Raw genomic sequence first — 17794 nt, 5'->3', positions numbered from 1 at the left:
GTGATCCTTTTCGGCAGACTCGCCTTTAAGTCACGCTTCTGATCTGCTGGGTCCATACCTTTTTCACTGGTGAATAATAATAATTTATTCAATAACAATAATTTTTCACTATTTTTGATAGAAAAGGGTGATTTTTTCTTGAAATGTCAGTGGCTTGTATGCGTAATGTAAGAACTTTTGATAATATTTTTTTTGTCTCTTAGATTTTGCTGCATAGATTATTGATTCTAGTGCAAATAGACATATAATGGGCTCCTCTGAAAGCTTCCTTAATTATCTTCCATGTCTACAAAAAGATACTGTTAGAATCGCAAATAATTCTTTCACTTCTATATTTGGAACCAATTTTATTATTTGTACTCCAAATATCAAGCTATCCTCTATTCTTCATGTTCTTTGTTTCTCTTTTAATCTTTTATCTTTTAGTGCTCTCACCAAAGTACTTAACTGTAAAATTGAATTTTTAGGACTCTTTTATCTTTTTTTTCCTGACCATTGTGTTATTTAGGACCTTCAAACTGGAAAGAGGATCAGCAATGGTAGACTGTATGATAGCTTATATATGTTAGAAGGGAATCTGAGTTTAAATTTGCCTTGGGCTCTTTTTGGAAGAAATTAGGATGTCAATCAGAAAATCATACAGTGGCATCGATGGTTAGGACACCCGGCTTTCTTTGTTTTAGAGAAACTTTATCCTAATTTATTTTTCAAGGCTCAATGTGGTTCTTTAGTTTGTGATGCTTGTGATTATGTTAAGCAAATAAGAACCTCTTATCCCTTCAGTAACAATAGGAGTATGATCCCTTTTGTGATCGTCCATTTTGACGTTTGAAAACCTACTCAAACGGTCTCACTATTTAGTAATCGTTGGTTTGTTACTTTTATTAATTTTTGCACTTGTATGACTTGGGTTTATTTGATAAAGGCAAAGAATAATGTGATTTCTTGATTTCAATCTCTTCACAAGACGATTTATATTCATTTCGATGTTAAGATAAAATTTTTAGGAACTGATAATGGTACAAATTACATGGATGGCTATTTTTCTGCTTATCTAGAGTCTAATAGGATACTGTATTAAACTAGTTGTCCTTATATTAGTGACCAAAATGGTGTTGCTGAAAAAAAAAAAAAGACACCTGTTGAAAGTAGCCTGATCTCTCCTTTTCACCATGAACCTTTCAAAAACCTATTGGGGAGATGCAGTTTTAGCCGCAGCTTATCTCATTAATAGAATGCCTCTCAAAGTTCTTGTCTTTAAAAACCATTTAGACGTGCTACAAGGGGAAAATGCTTATATTGTTCCATTAAAAGTGTTTGGATGCATATATTTTGTTTATACTAAGACAGGTGGGAAGCTCGTTCCGAAGGCTATTAAATGTGTATTTGTTGGGTACTCTCCCACACAGAAGGGTTACAAGTATTACCACCCTCTATGTAAAAAATACTTCATCAGTATGGATGTTACATTTAGAGAGACTAAACCTTACTTCAGTACTACCCCATCACCTCTTTAGGGAGAGGACAATAAGAGAGAAGAGATGATTCCTAGTCTTATAACTCTAGAATATTTTACTCTAGAGGAGACTACTATACAAGGGGAGACTAATGGTAATCAGGAGACTATTATATAGGGGGAGAATATTGGTGACCAAATTGTTGGATAAACCAAATTTAAGGAGATACTCAAGAAGAGACAAAATAGAAGCAGAAAAAGCCATTGTGCAGCCTATTCAGTATCATGAATCTTCCTCTTCTCTATCTGGTGAGTCATCCCTAAATCTTGAGCCCTTTGTGATCTAAATAAACTAATTGCTCAAAGAAAAGGAGTTAGATCTTGCACAAAACACTCTATTTCTAACTTTCTCTCTTATAATTCTTTGTCTCCATCCTATAGAGCTTTTGCATTATCTATTTCCTCTGTATCTATTCCATAGGATTGGAAGGAAGCTCTTGTAGATCGTAAATGGAAGGGAGCAATGATTGAAGAGATGAAAGCACTAGCAAAAAATGGGACTTGGGAGCTTGTCACTCTCCACCTGAGAAGAAACTTGTTGGCTACAAATGGGTGTTCACTGTGAAGCACAAAGTAGATGGATCAATTGAAAGATTCGAGGTTAGACTAGTGGCCAAGAGATACACTCAAACCTATAAAGTGGATTATCAGGAGACATTTGTCCTTGTTGCCAAAATGAACTCAATCAGAGTATTGCTATTTTGCACTGTCAACCTTGACTGGGATCTCCAATAATTTGATGTGAAAAATCCTGGATTTGCTAATGAAAAAATACAAGTAAAGGTGTGCATGCTAAAGAAGGCTTTGTATGGGTTGAAGTAGTCACCCAAAGCTTGGTTTGATCAATTCAGCAGAGTTATGATTTTCTTTGGTTATCAACAGAGCAATGCTAACCATACCCTATTTATCAGACATCACAAGGGTAAAATTACTCTTTTTATAATCTATGTTGATGAAATAGTAATGATAGGAGATGACACTAAAGAGATTACTCGGCTAAAAAAGCTTTTGGCTCAGGAGTTCAAAATTAAAGATCTAGAAAAACTATAATATTTCTTAGGGATCGAGGTTGCTAGGTCAAAGAAGGAAATCTTTATTTCTTAAAGAAAATACATTTTGGATCTTTTAGAAAAATTGGTATGTTAGGTTGCAAACTGGCAAAAACTCCTACTGAGAGCAATCACAAACTATAAACAGGGATTAGTAAATCAGTGGATATGGGAAGATATCAGAGGTTGCTAGGCAGACTGATTTATCTTTTGCATACTCGACCAGACATAGTATATGCAGTCAGCTTAGTCAGTCAGTTTATGCATGATCCTCATGAGTATCACATGCAAGCTATTTTTTGCATTTTGTGGTACTTGAAATCTGCTCCTAGAAAAGGTCTCCTATTCTCTAAACACAGTCATCTTCGCATACATCCATTCACAGATACAGATTGGGCTGGACCCTTTGATGATAAAAGGTCGATTAGTGGTTACTGTACACTTGTGGGAGGAAATCTTATCACTTAGAGAAGCAAAAAGCAAAGTGTTGTTGTTCGATCAAGTGCTGAGGTGGAATATAGAGAGATGGCACAAGGTATTTGTGAACTCTTATAGTTGCAGAGATTGTTGGAGGAATTAAAACTATTAAAGAGGGACAAACCCCTCTTGTACTGTGACAACAAAGCTGTCATTAGTATAACTCACAATTCGGTTCAACATGACCGAACGAAGCACATAAAGATTTATCGACACTTTATTAAAAAGAAGTTAATAAATTATGTCTTGAGGTTAGATCATGTAGATCATGTGATTTCCGATGAACAGCTAGCTGATGTGTTTATCAAAGTGATCAGCAACAAGACCTATCATACATTGGTTTGCAAGTTGGACATGTGTGATATTTATGCATCAACTTGAGGGGGAGTTTTGACCAACATAGAAGGTTCCTAATTAGGAGAATTCAAATCTTTAGGATCTTAATTAGGGTTGATTTAAGATATTTTATTCTTATTGTAAATATTTCTAATTTAGGTTGATTCTTTGTGTATAAATACTCAAATCTTGTAAAAATCAATTTAATTGGAATAAAATAAAAAATTTCTTCCAAAATTCTTCACTTATCGATGTGGTTCCAAAATGCTGACATCACAAAGTCAGAGTTCTCTCCAAAAGTAGGAATAAAGCATCCTCCATAATAGGTCCACTGAAAAAACCCTCAACAATCTCACCGGAAATCTAAAAAGAGAAGCAAAACAAAATAGACTGACCAACTATGGTGAGAAAAAATCGATGGATAGAGGATCGAAACTAAAATAAAAATAAAACATGGAATCTAAAAAGAGAAGCAAAACAAAATAGACTGACCAACTATGATGAGAAAAAATCGATGGGTAGAAGATCGAAACTAAAATAAAAACAAAATATGAAATCTAAAAAGAGAAGCAAAACAAAATAGACCGACTAACTATGGTGAGAAAAAATCGATGGGTACAGGATCGAAACTAAAATAAAAACAAAACAATGAAACAAATCTACCCGACAGGAAGATCAAATACAAACTTGCAGGAATAATAAAGTAACAAGGAAAAAAACTAAAACACAATTTGAAAGAAAGAAACCCTCTATCTGAAAATAAAAGAAAGAAACCACTCGAATCCTTTGCATTCCTTTCTTTGCCCCTTCTTGCTCTTTTCTTTCTTTTTTTTTTTTTATTTATATCAAAATCTTTTTTACTCTTAATAAATATACATAAATTTAATTGATAAAATTTTTTTTAAAAATTAAGATAAAATTAAATAAAATTATAATAATTAATTATATATTATTATAATATAAAAATAAAAATAATAAAAAAATATAAAAATTATAATATGGAAATAGTATTAATTTCTTTTAAATGTTACGGCTCAAAATTGATTTTTACATGTAAAAACCTCAATGATTAGTAGGTGCCAACAGTAATTATATTGCACCAATTAAGGCTCTGTAGACGCAGAAACAGGACAAACGTGAACACATTCTATTGGCTGCGATCGCTAGATTTTCAAAAAGCTCTCTGAAGCCGGTGGCCCACAAGATCACGGCGCTACAGCAACAAGATTTCATTAAAAACGACACAAAGGCAGGCAGCCACATTGCCGAGCTGAGCCGAGATCACTAGCCAACAAGCCATAGCGCCACCAGCCTTCCAAAACTAACAAACAAACAAATATGCACAAAGCCCAACGTTTCTCTTTACAGGCGATAACCGGTAAACCGGTTCCACCGGTTACAAAGGCGTGATCGTACGGCACATGGCAGGTCGTTTCCGCGGCAGTTGGTAAGCATTTAGTGTGCTTTTGCCTCTCTCTCTCTCTCTCTCTCAAAAGCTGTGCAATTTTTGCTGCTCTCACTTTCAAAATTCTTCGCTTAAGCCTTGTTCTTCTCTCTCTCCCTCTCATTAAACCCCTCCGATGCAGAATTCTCCGATCCGATTTCTCGTTCCCCAATCCTAATCCACTCTGACTGTCTTGCATTTTTCTCTTTCTTCAGGTATTAGGCATATGCTTCTGCTTCTTCTGCTCCCTTTGCTCTCTTTAGTTCACTTATTGAAGTCCTTGTCGTCTTCTTCTTCTTCTTCTTCTTCTATTGAAAACAGAGAGCAAGGGGAATTGAATAACCCATTTGTACTGAAATTTTGAAGTATTTTCTTTTTCTAGTTTGCAATGCTAATCAGGTGTTGTTCATGGCTTAACTTTGATTAAGCAGATTTTGAAGCTCACTTCGCCTTATCAGAACTACAATCAATGATTGTTACTATTTATGGCAAAATCTTTACTTTTAAATATTTCATTGTTTTTTTTGTGAATTTTGTTAATGTTTCTAAAAAAATTTATATTCATTTGTATTGTTTTTTTTCTTTGAAGTTACAGACTAATTTGAGATTTCCAAAATTAGATTTTCCTTTTCGTTTGCCTTAATTCCAGTGGTGATGGAATCAAACTTTTGGGGATTTTTTCGAAAGTGCATAGGATCATCTGTTTTAGATTGCTTATAATCAGGTGAATTTAATTTGATGGCTGTATGATCGTAGTTAAAAACTTCATTCAAAATAGTATACTGGGTTCTGGCACAGTGTTATATCAAAATGGCTTGAAAGTAATGATTCATGAGGATCACACTTTTGATTTGAATCGATCAGTGTTTTATTTATTGAATTCAATCTTACTCCGTGACTCAATGATTGCACATTCAAAGTTTCCTTATCGGTTCTCGCCCTCTTTTTATCTCCCTGAAATGCTGTAAATCTGTGGATTTTTATTTGTCGCTGATCTTTTCTTTTTTCTTTTACTTCTTCAGGAACTGTAAATGGAGCTTAGAATTTGCTTTTGAAGTGAGGCTAAGTTAGATTCGGTTGTGCTAGTAGCACTCGTTAATTGAGAAGTACCTTTTTTTTTTTTTTCAATAAATTTGATGGGTTTTTCTGCCAAATTTAGGTGTTTTAGAAAGTGGGTACTGTTTTAATTTTATTTTTTTTGTTGAACTTATTTACTGTTTGGGGACTGGGTTTTGATCAAAATTGGAGGGTAAAGATGTTAGAGACAGAGCTATATTCTTCTCGGATGCTTTCTCCTTTTCGAGAGGAAAGTGGTGATGAAGAGCTCTCTGTGCTTCCTAGGCACACCAAAGTCATTGTCACTGGAAACAACAGAACAAAGTCTGTGCTGGTTGGTTTGCAAGGCGTGGTCAAGAAGGCTGTTGGTCTTGGAGGCTGGCATTGGCTGGTATATGCATATATTTTTAGTGCTAATCATTCGATAATATAATAATAATGGCTTACTGGCTTTTTTGTTTTGTGCGCTAACTTAATGATAATTTTATATCTTTTTCTTCTTGACTATTTACCCTCCTCTTTTCAATAACGCTTTTAGTCGTTTTGCACTATACCTGTTATTTACGTTATTTCAAAGTCTTTACTAATGAAGAATTCCTGGAAATTAGAAAAAAAAATTCCAAAAAGTGCTCGCATCTTTTTTTTTTTTAGGAGGGTTCTGCTGTTGGTTTTTGGATTGGTCAAGTTTAATAAATGGATAGGATTCTGGCAGAATTTATTGCATGGAATTTTAAATGTTTATGTTTTTGTATTTGAATGTAATCAATAAAAGGTATTTGAAAGGATAACTTTGATAGATCTCAAATAATTTTTAGATTCCCATAATTACAAATATAATCCAATACTTTTATTTTAAATGTATGAATCCACATCCAATCCAATATAATTTACAATGTTAATCTATTGTTTTTTATGTCTTCATTGTTCAAGTTAACGTCTAAATTTTATTTTAAAAGATTTTTTTTTTTGTTTAAAAAAATCTTCTTCGTGCGTAGCATTTATTTTAATCTTGGGACCTTTCCAGGAAGTAGTCTGGGACCTTCCTAATTTGTAGGTGACAGATTACTTGGGTACCTTTATTATTTTAATTATTTTGTTTAATTATCATCAAATTTGCATTGATCATAGTTTTCACACGCATCTGCAAATTGCATCTCGTTCTTTTTATTTTCTCAAATAGATATTGGCACTCGGCCGGTTTTGTTTAGGTGTATTTACTCAAAATAAACAATGAAAAACCATTGAATTGAACGAGTTAATTAAACCTGGTTCGCTTAAAACTGCTTTTGTTTTTAATAAAAAAGTTGTTAACCTCTCTTCTGGTTTCAAAAATTAGTAAGTATCGTACTCGTTCAGTGGTCCTTTTTGCTGATTTGCTTCAAGTTTGTGAATTGCAGATGAGCAGAAATCTATGTTTCAAGAAAGGTAAAAATTTATTGTTTTGCGGACTTTGGAAGTCGTATCCACTGAGATGGATATGCGAATGATTAGTTGTTGGTCTCTAGATGCTTGTTCTTTGTTGCACTGTTTTGCACTCTGAATTGTGTCTTTTTATTGTGTGTTGTGGAATGTGTTCTGATGCATCCTTGATGCTTTTGACACGCAAGGTTCTGAAAAATGGTGTTGAAGTTAAGCTGCAAAGGAATGCATTGAGTGTGTTGGAACATCCTACTGGGAATGAAGTAGATGAAGATAATGATTTTGATACTAGCAGTGGCTCTGACATTGGTGAAAAGGACCATGATTTCTGTACGGTGACTTGATGAAACCACTGATTTAGTTTACCTTACCTTTTTATAAAACTTTTAGCTGTACTAACCTTGATAAACCTTGGGCAGCTAGCGGCAGTGAGTTCCATAAAATTAATAAGCCAAGAGTTCGTTCAACGAGGCCATGCATTCCATTAACAAAGTCCACAAGTCGTAGCAGTTACAGAGATGTGCAATCGATTATCCACAATCCCCAACAGGTAAGAGATTTCAGAAGAGTAGGGTATTCGTCAGGCTCCTGATCAATGTGTATTTTACACTTGAGCCATAAATCCAAAACTAATCAGGGTTTTACATACCTGGCAAATTTGAATTGGAAGAAATGGTTGGTTATATTCCCAGCAAAAAAATGTACATGCATTGGCATCTTTGTGGAGACAATTTGATGGCATATTATTCTAATTATTTTATATATTGGAATCAGTATAGGTGCATCAGATGAAACATGGAAAATTTTTATTCAATTTTCTAAAGCAATTTTTCTTTTTGTGATATAAAAGTAATGGGAGTTGCTTAAATTGTGAATTGTGATGTTGGACTTTGGTGCATTGTTATATGAAACACCTTCACCATACAGAAAGACTTGGGACTCTTCACAAGTGATATTAACATGTTCCCTATTTTTTGTCGATACTCAGAAGGTGCAATTGGCTAAACTAGGCACAGAATCATTACGGAGATATTGCAAGAGATTCAGCCTTGTGAGTGTCACTTTGTCGCTGCACCTGTATTATTATTTGTATTATTGTTATTATTATTATTATTATTAAAGTCCTAGATAATATTTTACCCACTCTGCAATTGAAACTTTTAATTAGGCGGGCATCCATTCTGATTCATCAAGGGAGCAGATGCTTAGTGCTGTGCAACAACATTTTGCTTCACAGGTCTCTCTCTCTCTCTCTCTCTCACACAAGTGAGCACAAGACAGGAGCTCATGCAAATCTGCCTTACTCTATTGTCATGTAAATCTGATATGTATTTTTATTATTGCAGCAACCATTGGATGAGGTGCGAGTAATTGCAGAGTTCACTCATTCAGCAAAGAGATTGAAACTAGCTGAAAGATCAACGGAGTGAGATTTCTGAATGTTCAAGATCTTGTATAATTATATGCATATAAACTCTAACATCTAGATTAGATCTGATCATATACTGATGTGGGAGAATGGTTCATTAGTTCTCCTCAGAATCTAACCATGTAACATTTGGCTGATGTCTAGTTAATTTCCAGTAGATATCTGATTATGACCAATTACTATCAAAGTGCTTTGATATAACATGAGATTTAGATAGTAGAAGTAGAGGTCATGGTAGCTACTAAATCTTTTGCCTTCTTTTCTTGAAAACTTCATTCTTCATATGATAAGAGCATCTTTTTCAGAAAAAAAAAGGCCAAATTGCTGTGTAAATCAGTATTTACATTAGATAGTGGGGGTCTAATTGTATCATAAGTTTTGCTTTTACACAATTATGTACATGTAGATTTTAAATTTAAAACAATGGGAGGAGTAGAATCATGATTAGCGGCGGTGGTTGAGCGCCCATTTCTATGTGCAATGAGTTTTTGGAATGATTTGGAAATTAACCAGACTTAGCATGCTATTGATCCAGTTGAGCCTTTATCAGTGGCAAATAGCTTTCTAATGTACGAGTGTATTCATTGGCAATAAGGAAATCTCCCAGAAGCCACCATTCATTAAACGGCAGTGTCGTTGGTGAATGGCCAGGCTGGAATATGGTGTCACGGATATATATATAAATAAGTATTTGATTTTTTCAACGGTTGGGAGTGTGGGGTTGGGTGAGGGTGATGGAGACATGTGGGGCGAGAGGACCATTGTTGTGACTTGTGAGAGTGATGTATGCAGATGGGCATGATCTACCAAATGCCAGTGGGGTCCCAAATTTCAAATTCGAAGGGGCAGTATTTGCTTTTATTTTACGGAAATTTATCTAGTCCGTTGAAAAAATTTATTAATAAACCACTTAATTTTGAAAAATTTTTTAAATTATATATTAAAATATCTTTAAATTTTTAAAAATTTTATTAAATAATTTTATTAGTTTAATTATTAAACTACTTCTGCAAAATGAAAACTTTCAAATCATGAAGGAATAAATAGCTTGATAATTTTTGCAATATTAATCCCAAGGTTTTATGTTGCCCTTTTGTTAATTTTCTGACGTTTGTATTTTTTTAAAAATTAATTAGTGAATTTTATTACATTATTTGGATTAAATAATAATTTATTTATTTATTTATCTTTTTAATTTCAGTTTAATTTTCCTGAGAGAGGACAGTATTTGCTTGGTTAGGCCTGTTTGTTCTTCATGGCCAATGCCCTTCTGACCCCTTCAGCCCATTATTATAATGTTTGCAGAAAACATCACCTTTAGCCATCACTTGCCACATCAAAGATTCTGTACTTGAAAGGCTTCTGTTGCCTTGCCTCTTCTTTTCTAGATTTCTTGTTTTCTTGTGCCCATTATTATAATATTTGCACAATTTTATTTTATAAATTTGCAAAAGAGATTTATGTTTTTGTCAATTAATTATTTTATAAAAAATTATATTTTCAAGAAATAAAAAAAATTAACACTTTTAAATACAAAGGTAGTAACATATTTTTATAAATAATAGGATAAAACATTATTTTAATTATTAATAATATTATTAATTTAATATAGTTTTTATCATGTTAAGTTGTAAAAAAATACATTTATATATTTTTCCATAAAATACTTATTGAACAAAAATAAATATCATCTTGTACAAATTTATAATAAAAGATTTATTTTTTTTTCATAACAAAATAAGTTTTTTTTTTGTTTAAATCAAGTAATGAATACAGGTCCATTTGATTAGATAACATCAAAAGAAGGTTGACTAAACTTTATCACATCCCTAATATGTGATTATTATGGCTCTAAATAAAGGGAAATAATTAGGTTAAATTACATTTTAATCCTTATATTTTAACATAATTAATATATTGATTTTTTTATAATTAAATTTAAATATTTAAATTTCTAAATTTTATCACTATTCAAATTGAAGATTATCAATTAAGAGAAAGTGAAATGGATTTAATTTGGCAGGGTTAAGGATGGATGGGTATTTTCATCCTTTCGCATTCAATTAACAGAAATATGGATGAAAATATGAATGGAATTATTTTAGTTGGTCAAATTTAAAATTTAGGGATTAAAATATTAATTTTAAAAATAAAAAAATAAATTTATTAATTATATTAAAATTTAGGGACGAATGTATAATTTATCTTAATAATTATTTTAACATTTTTTGATTTTACATGTCTATGTATATCAATAAGCAAAATCTTTTGTTTATCTTCAATTTATTATTATTATTATTGTTAAGTAAGATGAAATTGTAATTTTATAAACCTTAATAGCAGATTTTAAAAGAATTCAAAAAATTAGTAAAATGAATAATATAAAAATTTAATTTTATTAAATCTTTATTAGAATTAATTTTGAATTAAAAATAATTTTATTAAAATTATTAAGATTTTGACAAAAATTATTTCATTTAAGATTTTTTATATCAAAAGTATTTAATTAGTCTTTGAGTTTTTTTTCCTTTATATTTTTTTAAAATTTTAATATCAAATTTACTTGTATTTTTTAATTAATAATTGTTTTTTAGAATTTAATTTAATTTAATATTTAATAAATTTATAATAAACATTAATATATTTATTATATTATTTTGTTAATTAAAAAAAGAGTTCATCTTAATTTATATTAAATATTAAAAAATGTAAAATGTAGATTTATAAAAATTATGAAAATATTAATAATGGTCTTTTAAAAATATTTTTTAATATGATAAAAATATTATTTATAAGAATAAATATTTATATTTATTTTATGATGAAAGAATTAAACCAATTTAATTTTATTATTAATTTATTAAAAAAATTCAACTAAATTCTATTTTCCTAAAAATTTATTCTTAAGAAAAGAAATCTATTAATAAAATTTAATTATTTTTGTGTGAAACATAACGACAGGATTAGTATTTGATCGATTCAGTTTAAAATCAAATCGAACCGAATAAACTGAAAATTAAAATTTTGGTATTTATAAAAATTGAATTGAATTGGTTTTGATTAAAAATTAAATTAAATTGCACTGGTATAATTCAATTTAATTCAGTTTGGTTTGATCAATTTGAATTTTTAATAAATTTTTTTATTTTTTATACGTTATTTTTAGTATTTTAAAATTTAACTGAAATATTTTAACTTTAATATAATCTAATCTCTTTATATTATTGAAAATAATATATTATTATCACTAATAAATTTGGTTCAGTTTTTTCAATTTTTTTATCAAAACCGAACTAAATCAAAATAACTAAAATTTTTAAAATTAAAAATCAATTCGAATCGAAATAAATAAAAAATCGAACTGAATTTTTAAATTAATTTAATTCAATTAAATTTTTCGATTTGAATCCGATATAAAAGTATAAGTGTAAATGAATAATAAATAAGTGAAAATATGCATTTAAAAATATAAAATATATCATTAAATGTAATGAATTTAAAATATATTACCATTTATTGCTATTTAATTACTTTATTAGTGAATTACTATCAATTTTTAAAAAACTTTGTTATTGTTGGGATCAACTTTCAAATTTAAATTTAAGATTTTTTTTAATACTGTCCACATAATTTGATTTTTTTTAATCTATTATATATATATATATATAGCAGACTTTTTGAAGAGATAGAGAGAATATTAAAATTATTTTTTAAAATTATTTTAATACTCTTAATTTTTTATTTATCCACTTATATATTTTGTATTTATTATTAATAAGTATTTATTTTTATAATTTAAATTTGTTTAATTTATTTTTTGTGTTTTTTATATTATCCATATTTTCATGATTTTAATTCATTTAATTTGTTTTTTTGAATTTTTTTTATATAATTTATATTCGTTTCATTTGTTTTTCAATTTTCTATACAATTCATATTTTCATAATTTACGTTCATTTAATTTATCTTTTCTAAATTTTTATATAATTTTATATTTATTTAATTTATCCTTTGGATTTTTATATAATTCTGATTTGTTTAATTTGCATTTTGATTTTTTGATGAAAATTAATTTATATTTATCTATTAATTTTGTTTATATATATATATATTTGTATTTTTATGGTGGATTGACATAATTTTGAATTGTTATATATTTTTCATAAAAATAAAAGTTTGTTTCTTTAAAAAAAATAAAATATTTAAAATTTTAGATATAGTTATAAAAATAATTATATTACATAATATTTTTAATAAATAAACCTAATTTTTGTAGATTAACACAATATTAAAAATTAAAAACACAATATAAATCGTGATGATTTAATTAATAATAAATTTTATTCGTATTATTATTTAAAATAAATACAAAGAAAATGATTTTAAAACAATAACTAAAAAATTTTCATTTAAAATTATCTTATGGAACAAAATGGTAAAATATAATTTTTTAGGGCAAAATGTTAATTAAATTTTCGTAATTGTTTCTCTTGAATTTTCTTTCTCTATTTATTCATGCATTTATTCTGTATTATTTTTTTGAATTTTTTTTAACTAAATAATTCTATTTAGAGTGAAACACTCAGTATACCAATAAAAAGAATAATATTTTTTTTCGAAATGGAAATTGAAAATTGGGTTAAAATATGGAAACTCTCGAATTTATTTAAATATACTTAACACCAGATTAAATCTGTAAATGCAGAAAAATAACATATTTAAATATTTAAAAATCAATACGTAACACTCATATATTTATAAGAAAAGTAAAAAATTTATAACATATAGATTAAATTTGGATTTTTAAGTAAATATAAATTTTTAAATCCGTTAGATTTTATATTTATTGTTTTAGAATAATTTTTTTAATAAAAAACACATTGATGTTGTATTATTATTATTATTATCAAATTTTTTTTATGACGAATATCCATGTATTTTTTCCAATTTTTAAAATCTTTTTATAAAAATGTGTAATTTGATAAAATAAAATATATAAATAAAAATACATAAAAATGTTGTTTATATTTTTAAATTTATTTTATATAAAATAAAAAAATAAAAATATAATAAATTAAAAAATTTAATAACTCTATGGGATACTTTGACTGTAAATTTTAATTTCAAAATTTATAATAGAAATCCAGATCCTTTTATTCTGATTGAATCTTAGACCACTGCACAAAATTTAGAGATGTATATCTCTTCACTATAAAAAATTTTATTTTTATTTTTATTAATAAAATTAATAACAGTATAATTAAAGTCCACAATGCACGGGAGTTGACTAATTTATTGTAAAGACTAAGCAAATTATTATATTATTTTGTTATATAAATTTTAATTGAAATTTATGCTTAAATATTTTTAATACGAATTAAATATGCTACATGAGATTTGTTTAAAGTAAATAGTGAGTTGTCACTATAAAATTGTATCATATAACAAGAATTTAATAAATTAATACGCAGTCTCACCCGAATAAAAAAAAGTCTCAGACGACTATAACAAGACTTGTCCTCATAATTTCATGGCGAGACTTCCTAAAAAAGTTAGAGTTAACAATTACAATTTACCAGATCCCCTTCACGCATTCAATCATAAAATTCCCGACTAATTAGCAGGTGAAAACCTTTTATCAATTAGCCGGTGAAAATCTTTTATCAACTAGCCGGATTATCATAAAATACTATATGTATACACAGTTTCTTACAATATAAAAGCAGAACAATCACAAAAGTAAAGGTATATTATTTTGAAACACTATTTAAATTCTAAGCAATTCGTTGGTATACTGACTTGAGTGTTAGAGTGGTTATCGTGGGCACCCACCACCACCTCACATTTTCTTTGTTGCAGGTTTAGCCAATCACAATACAGTTTCGTTCCGCTCACATCATCATTTTATTTTTAGCAACATCATTTAGTTCCATTACTAGAAAGTTTATTGAATTCTCTCTGTTCATTTAGCTTAAAACCGATCTTTTATTCATTTTCTCTGAAAAAAAAACATTCTCTTTTATCTTTAGAAATGATCAACAATTCAGGAGTTATTGCTAATGTTGCTACCAATGAGGATGTTATCATTTATTCAACTCTTGGTAGTGGAAAAAACACACCCCTATTGTCAACGAGGCAGATTTAACAATCTAAATATCAAGCAAATGCTCCAGTATGTTGGAGGGTTACAAGTTATTTTCAAGTAATACAAAATTCGGAAAGATGCGTCACTCATGGCTCCTGGAAGAGGGAGAAAGTTTCGGTAGAGATCTCAAGCACTCGGCAATCCAAACTCAGTTCAAAGGGAATGACAAGTTCGAGGAAGAGGAGCAACGACGATACACTTAGGGGCCAAGAGGGCCATGGGCCCCTGAACTTTTTAAAATTTTATTGGGGTATTTATGTAATTTTTATTAATTTTAGATAAATGGAAGAAAAATTATCATTCAGTCCCTAAATTTTTAAAAAAATTCATTAATTTATTGTATTTAAAAATTATTCAATTAAAATATTTTTATATTTTATAAAATAAATTTTTTAGTTTTTATAAATTCATTAACATGAATATTTATATCATTTAATTCATGTAATTTTAATTATATGTATCATTTAGTTTCTATACATTTAAATATTTGTACTATTTTTTTTTTTTATCAAAAGTTAAACAAGCCGACTAACAATTATTTTAATAAATAGACTAAACCATTTGATTTCATAAAATATATTAACGTTTTTAAATGAGTGATTTTTATAAAAATGAGAATTAGTAAAATTTATAAAAGTTTAGAAATCTAATAATAATTCTCTTATAAATAAAGTCCCAATATCAACATAATTTTAAAGCCACCATTCTAATCTATGTCCCTTTTCTTTTTTATTGTTTTTATTTAAAAGATTTATGTTTAATTTTTGAGATTTAAACTTCACGTATTTTGCTTATTTTTTTATTTTTAAAATATTTATAAAGTAAATTATTCACAAATTATTTAATTTATTGACTTAATACATACGTAGATCCGTAATAGTTAAAATTAATCCATTAAACACTTAAAATTATAAAAATTATGATAATTAAATACAAATTAATCATTTATTAAAAAAAAATTAAATTAATCATATATATTATTAATTGCATTCTAAATTTGCTGATATAAATTGATAAAATTAAATGATAATAATTTTTTATTTTGTCAAAATTTAAAGTACAATCAATACTACTGTTTAGCGTAAATAAAAAAATAAATTTAATAATTCACGGTTATATTTTAAATTTAAAAAATCTTAAATATAAATTAAAACATTAAAATCAAATAGTATTTTTTAACAAATAATAGTTTAGGCAACTCATATTAAAAAATTCTAAAAACTCAAATTCAATAGTTAATGTGAGCAAATTAATTTAACTTGTAAGATTTTAAACATGTGATTTTTTTTTATTTCTCTACTTGAAATTAAATTTTACTTTAAAAACTTTATACAGGTAGATAAGCACTTATTTATGAATTAAGTGAAATTGAAGTTCTCAATAAAAAAAATAAAATTAGGCCCCTCTAACTTAAATTTCTGCATCAGTCACAAAAAAGGAGCCATTAAATGATGTTTCCAAGGATGTTGGTTGGAAACTGGTACGGGCTGCCCAAAGGTGCTAGGAAGGAGGGGAAGATGACAAAAGAATTAATTAGAAGCAAGGCCAAAAGTTGGAGATGTAGAGATATGAGGGTGACCACAGAAGTTATCCGATCTCCCGAAAAAAGAGTGACCAAGATAAGTATAAGAAATATACCACATTGAATGACTTATGAATGAATATTCTAATGTGAATTAGGAAAAATGACAAGAATATCAGGTGACCTCTCAAACTCAATCATAAGAAAGTTGAAAAATGAGACAGGACTAGTTCCTGCCATTTTCATGAAGACTACGAACATGTAATGGAGAAGTGCCGGCAATTGAAAGACAAGATTGAAAGATTAGAAGGGAACGCTATACTTCGAAAGTTCATCAGAAAAAGTAGAAAAGATAGGAGGCCTGAGTCCGAGATAACAATTCCCAAAACCAGCCCTGACAGTGAACCTGTGGGGGTTATTCATGTGATTGCAGGAGCACCAGTGCTAATAGGGGTGAATATAAAGAGAATACTACAGATGTCCAGCTCCAAGTCAAACTCCGAATTTTGAAATTGGTCAAGTCACACTACCGAGTCCTTTATTTTATCTTTAGAAAAATATTTGTGATTTATGATAATGTTATAAAGCTATGATACATTCTTCAAAATTCTTTTTTTATAGATGTCCAGCTCCAAGTCAAACTCCGAATTTTGAAATTGGTCAAGTCACACTACCGAGTCCTTTATTTTATCTTTAGAAAAATATTTGTGATTTATGATAATGTTATAAAGCTATGATACATTCTTCAAAATTCTTTTTTTATAGGAAAATCAAAATCGTTGGATGGATGAAAGTATGGAGATAAGAACATAGGCCATAAGGCAATTGCTAGGTCATCAGGATATTGGTCCTGCATATAATCTGGGTATTAGTCTGTGAAAACAAATTTATAAAAGGCCACAAGCCTATCCAGGCATGGGTCCCATACAATAAGGCATTTTCATGCTAAGCCTCAAGGCGGGTATATGCTAGACCGACCTTCCAGGTATTAGTCCCGAGAAGTTTTTAAGGCAATGAATACTAGACCACAAGGCAAGTATACGCCAGGTTAGAAGATCGGGTGTTAGTTTCATATCACAAAAAGATGCTAAGACATCTCAGCCCTCAAGGCGGGTATACGCCAGGCCGACCTTTCGGGTGTTAGTCTTGAAAAGTTTCTAAGGCATTGAATATCAGGTCGCAAGGCAGATAGACGCCAGGTCGCAAGACTGGGTGTTAGTCTCACATCACAAAGAGATTCTAAAGCATTTAATGTTAGGCCTCAAGGCAGGTATACACCAAACCGACCTTTCGGGTGTTAGTCCTAAGAAGTTTCTAAGGCATTGAATGCCAAACCGTAAGACGAATGTACGCCAAGCCAAAAGACCAAGTGTTAATCCCGCATCAAAAAAAGATTCTAAG

At 29.0% G+C, this 17794-nt stretch overlaps 1 protein-coding gene across 2 annotated transcripts; it reads left to right on the top strand.

The window, feature by feature from the left end:
* Positions 1-4845: 4845 nt before the first annotated feature.
* Positions 4846-8902, top strand: LOC110627537. 2 transcript variants are annotated; one of them, XM_021773894.2, is made up of 8 exons: positions 4846-5037; positions 5845-5928; positions 6078-6269; positions 7486-7627; positions 7717-7847; positions 8286-8348; positions 8466-8534; positions 8644-8902. In XM_021773894.2, the coding sequence occupies exons 3-8, from the start codon at positions 6078-6080 to the stop codon at positions 8725-8727; spliced, it is 681 nt and encodes a 226-aa protein (XP_021629586.1). In that variant the 5' UTR covers positions 4846-5037; positions 5845-5928; the 3' UTR covers positions 8728-8902. The 2 variants fall into 2 exon arrangements, with proteins under 2 accessions (XP_021629586.1, XP_021629582.1); XM_021773890.2 differs by having other exon boundaries at positions 5845-6269.
* Positions 8903-17794: the final 8892 nt, after the last annotated feature.

This window comes from Manihot esculenta, chromosome 1 (assembly GCF_001659605.2).
Source record: "Manihot esculenta cultivar AM560-2 chromosome 1, M.esculenta_v8, whole genome shotgun sequence".
Taxonomy (NCBI): domain Eukaryota; kingdom Viridiplantae; phylum Streptophyta; class Magnoliopsida; order Malpighiales; family Euphorbiaceae; genus Manihot; species Manihot esculenta.
Note: the sequence above shows the minus strand (reverse complement) of the source record. Positions and strands in the feature narration are given on the sequence as shown.

Excerpts from the sequence above, each read along its gene's own strand:
- LOC110627537 (XM_021773894.2), top strand. The coding sequence starts at position 6,078 with ATGTTAGAGACAGAGCTATATTCTTCTCGGATGCTTTCTCCTTTTCGA. Across the intron at positions 7,628-7,716 it reads TGAAAAGGACCATGATTTCT|CTAGCGGCAGTGAGTTCCAT; the intron begins GTACGGTGACTT and ends AACCTTGGGCAG. Across the intron at positions 8,349-8,465 it reads ATTGCAAGAGATTCAGCCTT|GCGGGCATCCATTCTGATTC; the intron begins GTGAGTGTCACT and ends ACTTTTAATTAG.